This window comes from Acinonyx jubatus, chromosome A3, assembly GCF_027475565.1.
Source record: "Acinonyx jubatus isolate Ajub_Pintada_27869175 chromosome A3, VMU_Ajub_asm_v1.0, whole genome shotgun sequence".
Taxonomy (NCBI): domain Eukaryota; kingdom Metazoa; phylum Chordata; class Mammalia; order Carnivora; family Felidae; genus Acinonyx; species Acinonyx jubatus.
In genome coordinates this window covers 10,654,629-10,667,937 of record NC_069388.1, presented here as the reverse complement: position 1 = coordinate 10,667,937, position 13,309 = coordinate 10,654,629, and the positions used below count along the sequence as shown (strand labels likewise).

At 51.6% G+C, this 13,309-nt stretch overlaps 1 protein-coding gene and 2 long non-coding RNA genes across 12 annotated transcripts in view; 2 read left to right on the top strand and 1 right to left on the bottom strand.

Moving 5' to 3' along the window:
* The first annotated feature begins 12 nt into the window (after positions 1 to 12).
* Positions 13 to 605, top strand: LOC128311093 (uncharacterized). The gene is made up of 2 exons (XR_008289046.1): positions 13 to 278; positions 499 to 605. It is a non-coding gene; the product is annotated as an uncharacterized LOC128311093 (long non-coding RNA).
* Positions 253 to 13,309, bottom strand: part of NFATC2 (nuclear factor of activated T cells 2) — a 158,261-nt gene continuing 145,204 nt past the window's right edge. For 2 of the 8 annotated variants that reach the window (XM_027046640.2, XM_027046639.2), the window contains exon 10: positions 253 to 3,327. In XM_027046640.2, coding sequence (XP_026902441.1) covers positions 3,272 to 3,327 — 56 coding nt within the window. In that variant the 3' untranslated portion in view covers positions 253 to 3,271. Of the gene's footprint in view, positions 3,328 to 8,967; positions 9,830 to 10,509; positions 10,598 to 13,309 lie in introns of those variants that run through there. The other 6 variants (XM_027046638.2, XM_027046634.2, XM_027046635.2 and 3 more) reach the window with 5 other exon arrangements.
* Positions 5,347 to 11,274, top strand: LOC106980393 (uncharacterized). Of its 3 annotated transcripts, none has more exons than XR_003416304.2 (7): positions 5,347 to 5,400; positions 8,261 to 8,306; positions 8,636 to 8,738; positions 9,474 to 9,597; positions 9,683 to 9,852; positions 10,127 to 10,210; positions 10,908 to 11,274. It is a non-coding gene; the product is annotated as an uncharacterized LOC106980393 (long non-coding RNA). The 3 variants fall into 3 exon arrangements; XR_001431065.3 differs by having other exon boundaries at positions 8,636 to 8,762; XR_003416305.2 differs by having other exon boundaries at positions 8,636 to 8,762; positions 9,433 to 9,597.

Genomic DNA, 13,309 nt, shown 5'->3' with positions numbered 1-13,309 from the left:
GGTAGCCTGCACCCAGGGTTCTGTGAACTTTGCGAAGTCTTTCAGAATCCCGTTACCACACAGGCGGTTTTGTTTTTAACTCACAATCACCTACTAGGCCACTTCTTTGGGGGATCTAAACACTTTACAAGACCGTTCTCCTCCGTGACCAGACGCAGGCTCAGAGGTGAAGTCCGTGTCCTCTCTGGCAACAGATGGTTCCTTTTTCCACAAAGCCATCCCCCTTCTTTCTCCAAAGATGCTTTCTTCTAAGACTCAGGTGACTGATAAACTCTGAGGTGGGTAGTTTCGTGGGGCTTTTTTTTTTTGGGGGGGGGGGTTGTGGGTTTTTTTTTTTGTATTTTTGTTTTGTGTTTTTGCTAGCACGATTCACAAATTTTCAAGGATACATCCTTTCTCTTGGGGTTGGGGGGGGGGAGGCGGAAATCCTCAGCATATGTAAAAGGAGACACTTGCAAGAGATTTCAACCATTTATAAATATTTTCTAATTCCAACAGGGGTGTGTGATATTTTCGGGACAGATAAAAAGCATAAAAATACAGGTAAGAAAATAAAATTTAATAACCTACTACTTTGGGTTGCTATTATATATTATCAGGCAGCAGTATTTTTGTACATACAGGAAGACTTGCAAACTCGGGAAATATACTACATTCAGCAACACGGTAGATTCCTGTTAGCAATGCTACATATTTACATTACCTTGGATGTAGCAAGTGCAAACCTCCACCTGAGATCCTTCTCACACGTGCAACACACACATCTTTCCCACTTAGACATCCTTACTTTCTCCTTCTCTGTAGAGGATCCTATTGCCTCTTCCCAGACCGAAAATATTTTGTGAGCAATTCCTCTTGGCAACATCTCCTCCTGGCGTTTGTTCCTGACCAAACTTTCTCGCTAGCTGTCGGTTCCTAATACACATTCTCTCGCCTGTTTATGTCTCAAAACTAATGCTTTTTGCTTCTCTTTCCCTCGCTATTTGGTAGAGTTGTTTATGAAAGGGCTTCCTCTGATATCCAGCCTAGGTGGTCTCAGAAAAAGCTTGTGCGTGCGTTATACACACACACGTACGTGCACAGGTTCGTGCAAGAGTTGGAACTAGCAGGAGGCCCTTTTCACTAACCTAGAAGATTGATGGAAAACGCATTAGCCCTTGTTCGCCCCATCCAGGCACAATGAAGCAGAGCGACTTTGCTATAATAGCAGGAAGGCACTTGGGTAAAACATTCAGGTAACTGAGGAAGGCCAACATCCCTCATGTGCAAAGAAAAAAAAAGGGAAATGGTTCCTAGCCAGGTCAAGTGAGAACAGATCTCTCACCAAACACTAACTCTGCCCCAGCGAAGTCCAATGTTGCTGGAGAGACTGCTTTGGGTAAAGCTGCTGGTGTAAGGAAACTTTTCGTGAATCAGGAAGAATTTCACATCCCAGGAGCTCTGTGGCAATTTGCGTAAACGAGGATTTTGCTAAACTTTGTGCTTGGGGTGGGTGGAAGAGAGGTCCCCGGGTTGTTAGGGGGAAAACAAATGCTAGGCCTCGATGAAAAGGTCACACCCTGGGCGTTCTGTCCACTCCCTGGAGCACCAGACCCACCAGGCTCTAGTCACCAAGCCTCACGCTCCTGGAAGAGCTGTTGGGAAGGTTTACCCTCCGGATAACCTTGACTAGGAAGCCAGGACTTGTAAATGCCACGGGGAGACCTCAACGGCCAGGATTCTCTTCCTACGCTTGTCCCTAGCAGATCTGAGAAATCACGAAGCAGAGCCTTTCGAAGAGCACCGGGACCTCTGCATTCTGTTGTTGATTACGGGGGAAGAAACCGAATGGCCGAAAACGAATCCCTGGCTTGTCCCGGGGTGTCCACGGTACATGCAAACAGGAGCGCATCTGGGCGACGAGAACCCACCCCTGCAGAGGACTCCAGAGTTTTCTGTGTTTGCAGAAACTGCACCAGAGGAGGCAGACTCATGAGGGCTCGCTGTGCGCAGTGGAGACAGAATTTGGGGGGCCAATCACCATGCAAGCGGTCCGGGCAGAGCTCTGTCCAACTGCGGACTGCACGTGGGCTGGTTCTCTTCGATGCGGATGCAGGCGGCTAATGCAGACAGGTCTTGGGGACCGAGGGACACTTGAAAGGGCTTCAGGTAAAGATCACCAATGAACTTTGGGGGCCACAGCCTGCGATGGCGTCCCACGTGGAGTCGAGGCCAGAGGGAACTCTGCCCTTCTCACGGGGGAACCCACTTAGAAAAAGAAATGCTTAGGCCTGCTCATTGCCTCATTTCTCACAATTTAACCAAAATACCTTCACTTTTTTTTTTTTTTGGTGGTGGTTTTAGCTCCTCTTCAATTCCTTCTCAAAATTCAATGCACATGCCTGAGATTGTGGTTCCTCGCTAGTTTACGGGGAAAAAAGCACTCCCGTTAGGAAGAAAGCAAGCGAGAGCAGCAGAAAGCCATTAGGTTGCAGGGGTGCGGAGGTGTTCACACTGCAGCCTGCGGTCCCTGCTGGAGTCCGACCGCCCGCTGCAGGGGTGAGGAACTGCTGGCCTGGAGCGAGCCCCACCCTCCAGCCAGCTTTTTGAAGCAGAGGAAAAAAAAATAACGTGTACATGTGTCATAACTTAACGCCGAGTTTTAACAGGCCATCTTGTTAGGGGCCACTTGTGCTTCAGAATGAGAAAACTCAAAAATCAGGCTTTCGCTGTGGCCCAACCGTGGCCAGGAACAGGCGATCCCTAAGGATGACGGTCCGGCTTCCGTTTTTCTTCAGCCCATAAGCCAGACTCTTGGGTCACGTTCCCTTGGCTGCTGTTTGAAAACTCCTTTTCCTTCAAAAGGTACAGGAGGTGTATCTGTGACCTGGAAAAATGAACGCAGGGCTGGGGTTTAATGACACGGCCCACATCTTCCACCCCCCACCCCAGCCCACGCCCTGAGCTCCGGTCAGTCCGTTCTCGGGGCCGTCGCGGCGTGCTGTCTTGTGCAGAATGTGTTTTTTTTGGTCAGCAGGCACTTAAGGACACCATGAAAGTCAACCGAGATGCTCTTTGGGATTTAAAACAAAAATCAAAAAGGCACAGCGTTCTCCCTGGTGTTTACACAGAGAGGTGGCGAGCTCCTTAATCGAGGGTCAGCTTTTTGCCAGAACATGGTCCCGCGTGTGGCCTCCGGGCCAGGAGATGTACAGTAAAGAGAACAGAAGGTGAGAGGCAGTGGAAGGCTCCGAGGGGTCAGATACGGAAGGTGTCTTGCTAATGGCATCTTCTACGTCTGATTTCTGGCGGGAGGTCCTGAAAACTCCTTCCTGATAATTTCATTAACTACAAAAGAAAAGAGAAAGAGAGAGAGAGAGAGGAGGGGCGAGTGAGAGGGCACCAACAACACGGGTCGGATTAGCTTTCTAGAACCTTTAAACAAACAAACCACGCTTTTGTTCTCTCCGATAATACGTTGGACAATTTTTAACGTAAGAAATGCCTTCCTGTGCTTTCTCTGTTTGCCTGGACAGTAATATTTTGTGCTACGGATGTGTTTGTGAAGGGAACTTTAAAACATCGTGGCAGAAATTGAGCTGGGCCCTAGGGCAGGATCTAAGTATGTTCAGGCTCTCTGCTGACTACCACACTCCTTCCGTTATTACAGCATCCGGAAAATACCTACTACGAGACTAAACCATAGTTGACCCACAAAGCATTCAGTTCTCAAAAGAGACTTTTCAAAAGAGAGTAGATGGAGATACCACTGAGAGTAGCCATCAGTGTAGACGACATCTTTCTCAGCACAACCAGAAATTCTGGCCTTACCCCTCCCCCCACCCCACCACCCATGCTGGCGAAGTGTCCTCTGTCCGAGGGGCTCTGGAAAATTCGGTCACCCCCTCCCCCACAAGGGAACCAGGAATGTAATGCCAGCCCCTGACATCAAGAAGCTGGTTCTCTTCTCCCATCTCGGCCCCCTTATCCAGGGCCCCTGTCTCTGTAAGCAAGGCAGGAAGGTCTTAGAATGGGGATCTGGCAAAAAAGAAAAAAAAAAAAAAACTTTCTTGGTAAAAAGTTGCTCTCTGCAGCAGCCCAGATCCGAGGCAGGGGGTGTGCACAAACCCGAGGGCTATGTAACGCCCTTGCCTGTGCAGTGGGATGGGTCGGCTGGTCCCAGGGGCAGGAGGAGAGCGGAGAGGAGGGAGACCCCTGTTGGGTGCCTTCGAAGGTTCTTAATCTCCCCTCCCCCACCTCCTCCCCCAGTCCTCTTCGTGGGTTTCGTCTTTGATTACCTTACTGTAATCCTCCCTGCTTATTTTCTGTTTCTGTTGAGATTTGCTCCAAGCCCCCCCACCCCACGCTCAAGCGGAGCCCTCCTAGGTCCAGCATGCTCTTCCCAGAAGACCCCTGCGTGGACGAGTCTGCAAGCCCCAGGGAAAGCGCAAAACTTTCCCAAAAAAGCCAACTGCCCTTGAGCTGGAAAAGGCACGCTTGACCTTGGGCTCCCTCACTCCACTGGTAGCGGCGTGACTCTACCTCTCTGTGCCTCGGTTTTCTCCTCTGGTAAGCGGAACCCACGACGTGTACGGCTTAGTCCCTGGTAGGCACTGAGGCCCATGCCTGCTCCTGGCGCCCGCCTGGCAAATGGTGTTCCGTAGCGGCTGGCTCCACTCCCCACACCCCCAGGCTCGGGGTCAGACTCTGAATGAGTGCTTTGCCTCGGTGGGCTTCGTTTTGTGCTAGAAACTATTGAGGCACCGCTCCCTGTTCTTCAGGTATGCGCTGAAAGCACGTGCGAGGTGGGAGTTCGGGTTAGCATCCCTTCTCTGCTGCCTCCTTACTTGAATTTGCCTCAGTCTCCCCATCTGTAAATCGGGTCTAAAAACGCCACCTCCCTTCTAGGGTCCTAGAGGAGCTTGGATAAGGTCATGCAAGTGATGGACTTATCACAGTGCCCCGTGTCTGGCAGGTGTTCACAGCATGGTGCACATTAGGTATGAGATGTTATACCTTCGGAGGTACACGTGCATAGTATTAGCACAGCAAAGCGTGGCCGCGGATCCATTAATAGCTCAGAGGATGAATTCACATTCAGCAAACCAACGTTGTTGACCGGGCACTTACTGTATACCAGGTACTGGCTGAGCTGACTCCCAGGGGCCCTAAAGCAGGAACCCAGCCCACCCTTCTGTGAACCCTGCCCGGGCCTGGTAAGCTGAGAGCCCTTTGTGAGGCAGGCAGGGAGCCACAGGGGGAGCAGAATGCCAGGGGGAGGGAGGTGGGGTCAGTGCAGCTTCATGGGAAGCTTTTCAAAGCCCGGATTCTGAAGGGCTTCCTGTTTTCTCAATCTAGGAAACCAGAAGAGTCAATCCTTAATGGAAACTTTCCACAGCCTCGGCTTTCTAAAAATATCTGGTAGGCAGCCATGTTGGCACCACGGCCCTCACTAAAGGGTCGCTCCCCCTCCTCAGAAGGCAGGGGCTGGGGCCGGGGCGGGGGTGGAAGGTAGGCGCCGTGTTCAAGCACAGAGACGCTCTGCCTGCTTCCTGAAAGCTAGAGTCAGGTAGATGCTAATAGTTGCGTCTGGAAAACTCCGGACAGCGTGCACTTAGACCTTCATGTGGTTGGGGGTGGCAAGGGGGCGGCTGTGGGCCCAGGCCCCGAAGTGAGGCCCACTCAAACCCCGCAGAAACCTCTCTGGCTAGAGGAACCTTCTCTTGCTGAAACCTCAGGGCTGGCTCCCCTGGCTGGGAGCAAGGAGAAAGTTCTAGAGCAGGAGTGCCAGCTGGGTGTTGGCAGGGGCGGCGCCGGCCCCACCACTTGGGGGACCTCAAGCCCAAGACGTGGAGGGTGTCTGCTCCAGAGCCGGGTCTCCTGTCTGCAGGGAGGTCTCCCCTCTGCAGCCACAAGTATTCAAACCAGTTCCCTGATGCCCACCACGCAACCTCTCCCCGGGTCCTCCCCGGCTTCTGGGCTGGATGGGACGGGGGGGGGGGGGGGGGGGGGCGCCTGCCTCAGCCCTGCCGCACCTCCTTCTCCAGCTCCCGTCTCCCTCTGCAGCTCTACCTGCTTAAATTAAGGTCTCCCTTACGCAAAAACCCTGCTCTGGGTGCCCCCTGCTTCCCTCGCCAGCCACGCAGGCTTCTACCTGCACTCTGCTGGTAGAGTAGCCCAGCGGCCCCTTTCTCCTCACTCCTCCATTCAAGGCTCTGCTCCCTCTCCTGCTCTGCATCCCCCCAGTCCTGCCCAGTCTCCTCCAGGTATCCGTTCCAGGCAGTTCACCAGCTAGTGCTTTATGTTCTTGCTCCCCCACGGAACCCTCCGCTTTTAAACAGGGCCTCAGGAAGTGCTCATTGACGCCTTTCTGAGCTTCCTTTTTCTCCTCAAGTGGTAAGTAGCCTCAGGTCCCACAGACAGGCTTCGTCCCCACTCGGAGTGCTGAAACACGGTTCTGTATCAGCCTTCTGCGTTGCATCCAGTCAGTAAATGCTTTGAGCATCTATCCTAGGCCAACTTTTGTATCTTTCTTCCCACCTCTTCCCAAACTGGGCCACACGCATTTCTCCAACAGCCCCTCTCCTCGTCCCAACGCCACCTTTGCGCGGAAGCTGTCTCCCACTCCTACCCTCGGGCCCTCACTTCCTCCAGAAGCAAATAGCGAATTCTCACAATGCTTTGCTTGCAACCTCCTAGGCCAGGTTATTTGAGTTTCCTGTGTCCTCAGGGTGCCATGCATAGTGCCATGCATACAGCAGGTACCTAATGTATGCATCTCAGCCCCCCCCCCCACAGATATCCCACACCACAGCCTAGGTCACTTGGTTTGGAGAAGCTGTCTTTCCTCTGCCTTCCTATTGACAAATGGGTTGCCAATCTGTTACTTGTCTGGAACCTTTTCTCTACAAAAGAATATAAGCCATTCGCATTTATTGAAGGCTGACTGCGTGCCACGCACTGTAACAAATGCAAAGTTTTTTCTTACGCCAAACCTAGCACTACAAGCCTCGCCTCATAGTTGGAGATAGGCAGTCCCCTGCCATACCAGGTGATGGAATTGTGATTTGAACTCAAGGCCCATGTATTAACCTGAACCCTAGATGGCTACACAATTGATGAGACCGTGCTATTCAGTGCAGAAGTCATCATGTTTTTTCCATGGTCCTGGCGTCCTCAGTGTCGTGTGTGTGTGTGTCAGGAAAAGGCGAGGGCAGCCTCTGCGAAGTTAACAGCAGAGAAGGCCATATGCTGAGTGGTTAAGGCGGTCATTGAGTATCACTTTCTCAGAACAGAATTGAGGCTAATGGTGTCGCCTCTACCACAGGCAGCCCTGACCTTTTATCACCCCTAGCGCGAGGCGCCGTGATGAAAACATTGATGAACGTGTACAACCTCAGGGTGATTTCTAAGCCTGACACCTAAGGCTGAAACCAGAAAGGAAAAGATCGACAGATGTAAGTATATTATAATTATATATTTTTCTCTTTAAAACTCTGGAAAAATCAAGCAGAGAGAATACAAATAAAACCCTTCTAATAAAGGGCTGTTGGCATAAAAAGAATATGAGGGATCATCAAACTTCTTCTGTAAAGGGCCAGACAAAAATATCTGCAGTGCTATGGGCCCCCTACTCAACTACCCAGCTCTGCCCTGTAGTGTGAAAGCAGCCATAGACAGTATGTGAGCAAACGGACATGGCTGTGTGCCAATAAAACTTTATTCGCCACAACAGACCGGGGGCCAGATCTGAACAGGCCAGTTGCCAACTGGCATGAGACTTAGTGTACCAGCCCCTAGTATATACCATGGCAGAGCAGTGTTTTTTCACCTACTTTTTTTTTAAAAAAATTTTTTTTTTCCAACGTTTTTATTTATTTTTGGGACAGAGAGAGACAGAGCATGAACGGGGGAGGGGCAGAGAGAGAGGGAGACACAGAATCGGAAACAGGCTCCAGGCTCCGAGCCATCAGCCCAGAGCCCGACGCGGGGCTCGAACTCACGGACCGCGAGATCGTGACCTGGCTGAAGTCGGACGCTTAACCGACTGCGCCACCCAGGCGCCCCACCTACTTGTTTTTAGGGGGGGAGGGGAATAAAGCCAATGCCTCTTACTTGTGCTGTTCCTCACACAACCCTAGGTGTTTATGTCTACAAACTTGGATTTCTCTTAGCATCCCACTCTGCCCTAGGAATGTTACGATTCCCTTGAAGGGCCAGACACCTGCAATACTGACTTTCATTCAGCTGAGCTCAGAGGTTCTCAAACTTTACCTTGCAGCACAGCTGCTCAGAGGTGCATGTAGAAAACCACATGGATATACACGGTAGGTGTAATTTAAAAGCCCGTCAAGGGTAACTTTGACTCTGGGCCTTTTCCCCTTAATTGCTGACTTTGGAACTTAATTCCCCGAAAAAGCAACAACAGGAAGGAGTGGAGAGACCCCCTCCTGTTTCTCTCCCCAAAGCCTCAAGCATGTTTTCTCAAATCTGGTTAGATCATGTGAGTGCCCACAAGAGTCTGGGGGCCAGCCACAAGGTCCACAGCCACTCCTCGAGCTTGGACAGGAGTGGGGGAGGCTGCATTCTCTAGGCCAGAGAGTCTAAGAGCCAGGATAGGGGCAGGGTCCACTCACTACCCTTCTTCATCCCGCAGCACTTGGCCGAATCTCCTCTCGAGACCCATGCTTGGGGCAAGGAGGCTGGACCAGGAAGCCCATGACGTGTGCTCCGGGTGATTCTGTCCCAACTGCCGTGAGGTAAAGCTGCTGGGACAGCTGAGGGTGAGCACCCGGCCTCTTCCCCACTAGCATGTGGAAAGGGGCTGAGCAGGCAAGGTGGCCCTTGGCCCTTCTCCTGTGACGCTGATATCAAAACTGAAATGATCTGTCCTCTAAGAACAAAACTCTTTTTCGCTCTGCTTTTTGCTGGCTCAGGAACTTTCCAGCCACCTCTGTGTGCTCTGGGGGAACTCGGGAACAGTGAAGAGCTTTCCAGATGGGCCAGGCCAGACTTTAGACTCAGCGAAAAAGACAAAAAAAACCCCTTGACAGGCCTGAAGCCCAAAGCCTTGGGTGGGGTCTGAGAGGTACAGGATAGGATAGTAAATCCCCCAGGGGCCCTGGACATCAGAGCCAGCTTGCCAAAGTTCCCAGGCCCCTGTAAGGTCAGAAGCATTGCCAAGTGCTAATACCAGGGAGGGAAGAAACACGCTTTAAAAAGGCCCCTTCAGGACTCTGAGAAGTGGTTTACACTGTCCACACTGACATTTTAGCTGCATTTTTGTCACCCTGAGTCCCAGATCCGAAGCCCTCGGGAAGGAGTCTGGCACCTGGTATTCAGCAAATGTTCCCTGATGGCATTGTTGCCTTTGTGGACAGTGTTTGATAGTTGCTGTTGGAGAATGTGCCAGAGAAACACCCCCCCCCCATGCCCCTTTCATGCCGCTACTAGGAAGTGTCAGCATGTCTTATCAGCAGAGCCCATCCCTCCAGAATGTCCAGGCCACTGTGTGTGCTGATGGGCATGGCAGCTGGCAGTGAATTTGGGTGCGTTTTCAGAACAGCTTGCAGCACAGCTGCTCAGAGGTGCATGTAGAAAACCACATGGACATACACGGTAGGTGTAATTTAAAAGCCCGTGTGATGCCGCCGTGAACTTCTGGGCCTGGCCTGGATGGAATGAACCTACTTTATCTGACCAGGGAACCCTTCAGAAGCCACAGCCCAATGAGCCAGGGAGATGTCAGGGGGCACGTAACCAACAACACCGCCGGCTGACTTCTGGTGAGTGTACTTCGTGTGCTGAATCGAATCGGCATGTGCACAGCATTCGGTCACAGCAACAGCATCTAAACAGCCGAGGCACAGAAAGGTAAAGCAACAGCCTCACCGTCCCAGGGGGACTCCACATTCACAGAGCGTCCTGCCCCCTGTGCTGTAAAGTCTGCGTGAGTTACCAGGCTCTTCTACGCAGGCCCAGAGTCCAAAGTCAACTGAGGTATAGATCCAGTGCTTGAAGCTACATCAGGGGCTCTGCTGAGTTCAGTGGGAAAACCACAGCTCTATCCTGGACCAAGCACCGTACCCTCCGAGAGCAGCTTCCCGGGGCTTCTGATCTACCTTCCCCGTCTTGTTCCCCAATGCAGAGAGTCTTACATAACTGGATACACCAAGCAACATGTACAAAACCAAAAAGGAGCTGGTCCAGTGCAGGAGCAGAACTCTCAGAGGTGGGAAGGTGGCCTTGCTATACTCTTCCTGGGAGGGGGTGATGGGGCCCCTGGGAGAACATGCAAATTCCCAGGGCCTCCTCTCCTCTCTCTCCTCCCCACCCCATCCATGAGCTCCAGCCTCCCAGACCAGCTCAGGGATGGACCCCAGGGGTGTCCCCTTACAGAGCGATGGGGGCTAGCCTGCAGGAAGTGGTGTCTGTGAGGACGGCTGGAAAAGATTTCTTCTACTAAAAGTAATTCAGGTTAAGGAAACACACAGCTGGAAAACAAAAGGAGAAGCAGAAGAGGTCAATTACCTTTGACTTTGATTTCTCGGATCAAAGATCACAGTCATTCTGTTTCATAATATGTTTTGTATCCAGCTAAGGTGTGTGTCTATCAGCTCTGAAAAAGATTGGCAAAATCATTTTTGAGAAGAAAAAAAAAATCACCTTTGCCCTCTATTACACTCCGAACTCAGGTTAATATCATCCGTTTAATGGGTAGCTCTTCACCTAGGGCCAACGCAGAACCCAGGACAGAATTTAACCCTCCGGCTGTAGTTTAAGCCCACATTCTGTATCCTCTTAAAACCACTATGCCGGAATTAACCCCAAACCCCCAGAGGAGGGACTTAGTGCCAAGAAATGAGGGTCCCTGAGATCAAAGGGCACCCGCGAGGTGATGGCGTTTTGTTTTGTTTTTTCTAAGCTAGACAAAACAGCCCTGCCTCCTGCAGGCCACGGAGCTGCGAATCAGGGCCAACTGAAGAGAGGAAAACGTACACGCTAGCTTCTGCAGCAAAGAACGTCAGAATTACATGAGGAATCGCTTCAAATGTAACCCTCCTTCAGGCTTTTCTACGTGCTAAATTTGACTCCTTTCCTTCTTACAAGTGATAGAACCTCAGTGTGCATGCAAATGCATAAGACTGCACATTTTCTTCCTGTTTTTTTTTTTTTGGTTGACAGTGAAAAAAAGTTCCTATTTTTATAACTCCTGCCCAGTCAGCACACGGAGGGCCCTTAAAAGGGGGTGGTGATGAGTGTACATTACAAGCAATAAACTCCCCCTCTATAGCAGTTTTGCAATCACTTGTTCTCTTAATCCCCTTTAGAAAGTGCCAGAGTAAAGGGCCAGGGTCCGTTTTGCCTGCACTGAGAAATGTTTTCTGGGATGAATTTCCTACAGGGAGCGATCCAACTTTTACTAGCTGTAGCTTTATCAGCATCGTTGGGCAAACCAGGATGCTCTTTCAGAGGCGGGGCACAGACTCCCGGAAATCTCCCCTTCAAGGTGGAGAACCCTCAAATAATGAGAGCTTTCCGGCAGGGCTGTAGTTAACGGGGCTGAACTCCCCCAGGCTGGGCTCCATTCGGGTTGGCTGGGTTGGGGTTAGACACAGCAGAAAATAACCAGCTCCTCCAGTGCAGTTGCTGTGAACAGTTTGGACCCTGCGTTTCAGGCCACCTCCCGAAGCAAAACCATCCACTCCCCAAAATTCCGGGTGGCCATGGCCCCACCCAGCAGTTTCCTCACTGGACTGCCTTAGCTCCAGTGCACGGTGGCTTGTTCACCCCAAGAGCAAAAGGCATCGTCAGACCATTCATTCGAGGCCTTAAAATACCATCTGTATCCCAACAGTGGTCAAATTAATGTCTTCAGCCCAGACCTCACCCTTGACCTTCAGACTTTGCCATCTAACTACCCACTGGGCATCCCAAACTGAATATGGCCAAAGCCGATTTCCTGATTCTCACACCCGCCCCCCCGCCCCCCACCTGTTCCCATCATAAGAAACCTCACTCTCTTCTTCCGGTTGTTCAGACCAATCTCGGTCACCGTTCACATCCCTCCATATGCAAATGCTTCTGGGTTTACCTTTGAACTAGATCTGGGAACCAGCAGCCCCTACCACCTCCTGTCTTGATCACTACATCGGCCGCTCCCCTGTGTCCCTGACCCGGTGCTGGGATCCCTGGTCTCTGCCCAAGAACTGGTGGCACTGAAGGCACAGCAGTTGGTCAGTCGTTACTCCCAGAAAAACCTTAGGTGCTCTAGGGGCCAACAGGTTCCACTCTATCCATCTACACTCAGTAGACATCAAGTGCCACGCACAGGTCCAAGGTCACATGCTTGGAGCAGCGAGCCCAGTCTAGGGGGGGGAGCCCCGGGGACCATGCCTTTAAGGCCAGCCAGCCAGTACCCAAGAAGCAAGCCCTGCTCTGACTCTGCTCCCCAGCCCTCATCAAGAGTGTTCAGAGAATTTATAAAGCATTCACCTAACTGGTTTGCAGCCTTCTGAGGTACAGCTTCCTGTTTAGTCATCAAGTTTCACTCTTTCACGGCCTGTTTCTTGGTGCAAGGCAGAGGCAACAAGGGGAGAGGAAGGGCCTATTTCCATTCAACTAAGACCCCAACCTCAGCTCAAGACCCAGCCACCCACTTCCCCGCCAGCCATCTCTGGGGATTGGTGGTACAACACTCATTGCTCAGGTCAGGTTAGCGAGGCACAGAAAGATGGAGAGGTTTGTCCAGGACCGGGCCCCTGAACTGGGCAGAGCTCAATAAAGCCCCAGCTTCATGGGCCTTAGGCCCAGGCTCCCTGTAGTTGGGAGATGATCATGCTGTCTTGGGACCTGGGTGAAAATGCAGACTGGTGTCAGAAGCCCTTGGAAGAAAAGCACTCTGCCAGTGACAGCCATGCAAGTCTCCTGGCCCCTTGCTGAGCCACAGAATGGGAATAACAACACCTTCTTGGCAAGGATTCTGTGAGGATTAAATAAGATGTTCTACCTGGTCTGTTGGCAGGTATTTAAAAGCTCTGCGATATGGCCCCTAAAGAAGACCCATGGAAGAGTAAGAGGGAAGGGTGAGAAAGGGGACAGAGGCCAGGCCAAAGCATCCTCTGTAATAACCAAGAATAGGATCCTGTTTCCCTCCGTGGTTCACGAGGAAGTAGGTTCCTTTGATCGGCATGGCTGCTCTGGCCAGTTGTTAGTAACACGGAGGTGGATGGCAAGAGAGGCAGCCATGTTTAGAGTTACCTGGGTGACACCTACACCACCACCACCCCCCCCCCCCCCCCCCCGCCAAGCCAAGGAGAGCAGCCTCTGG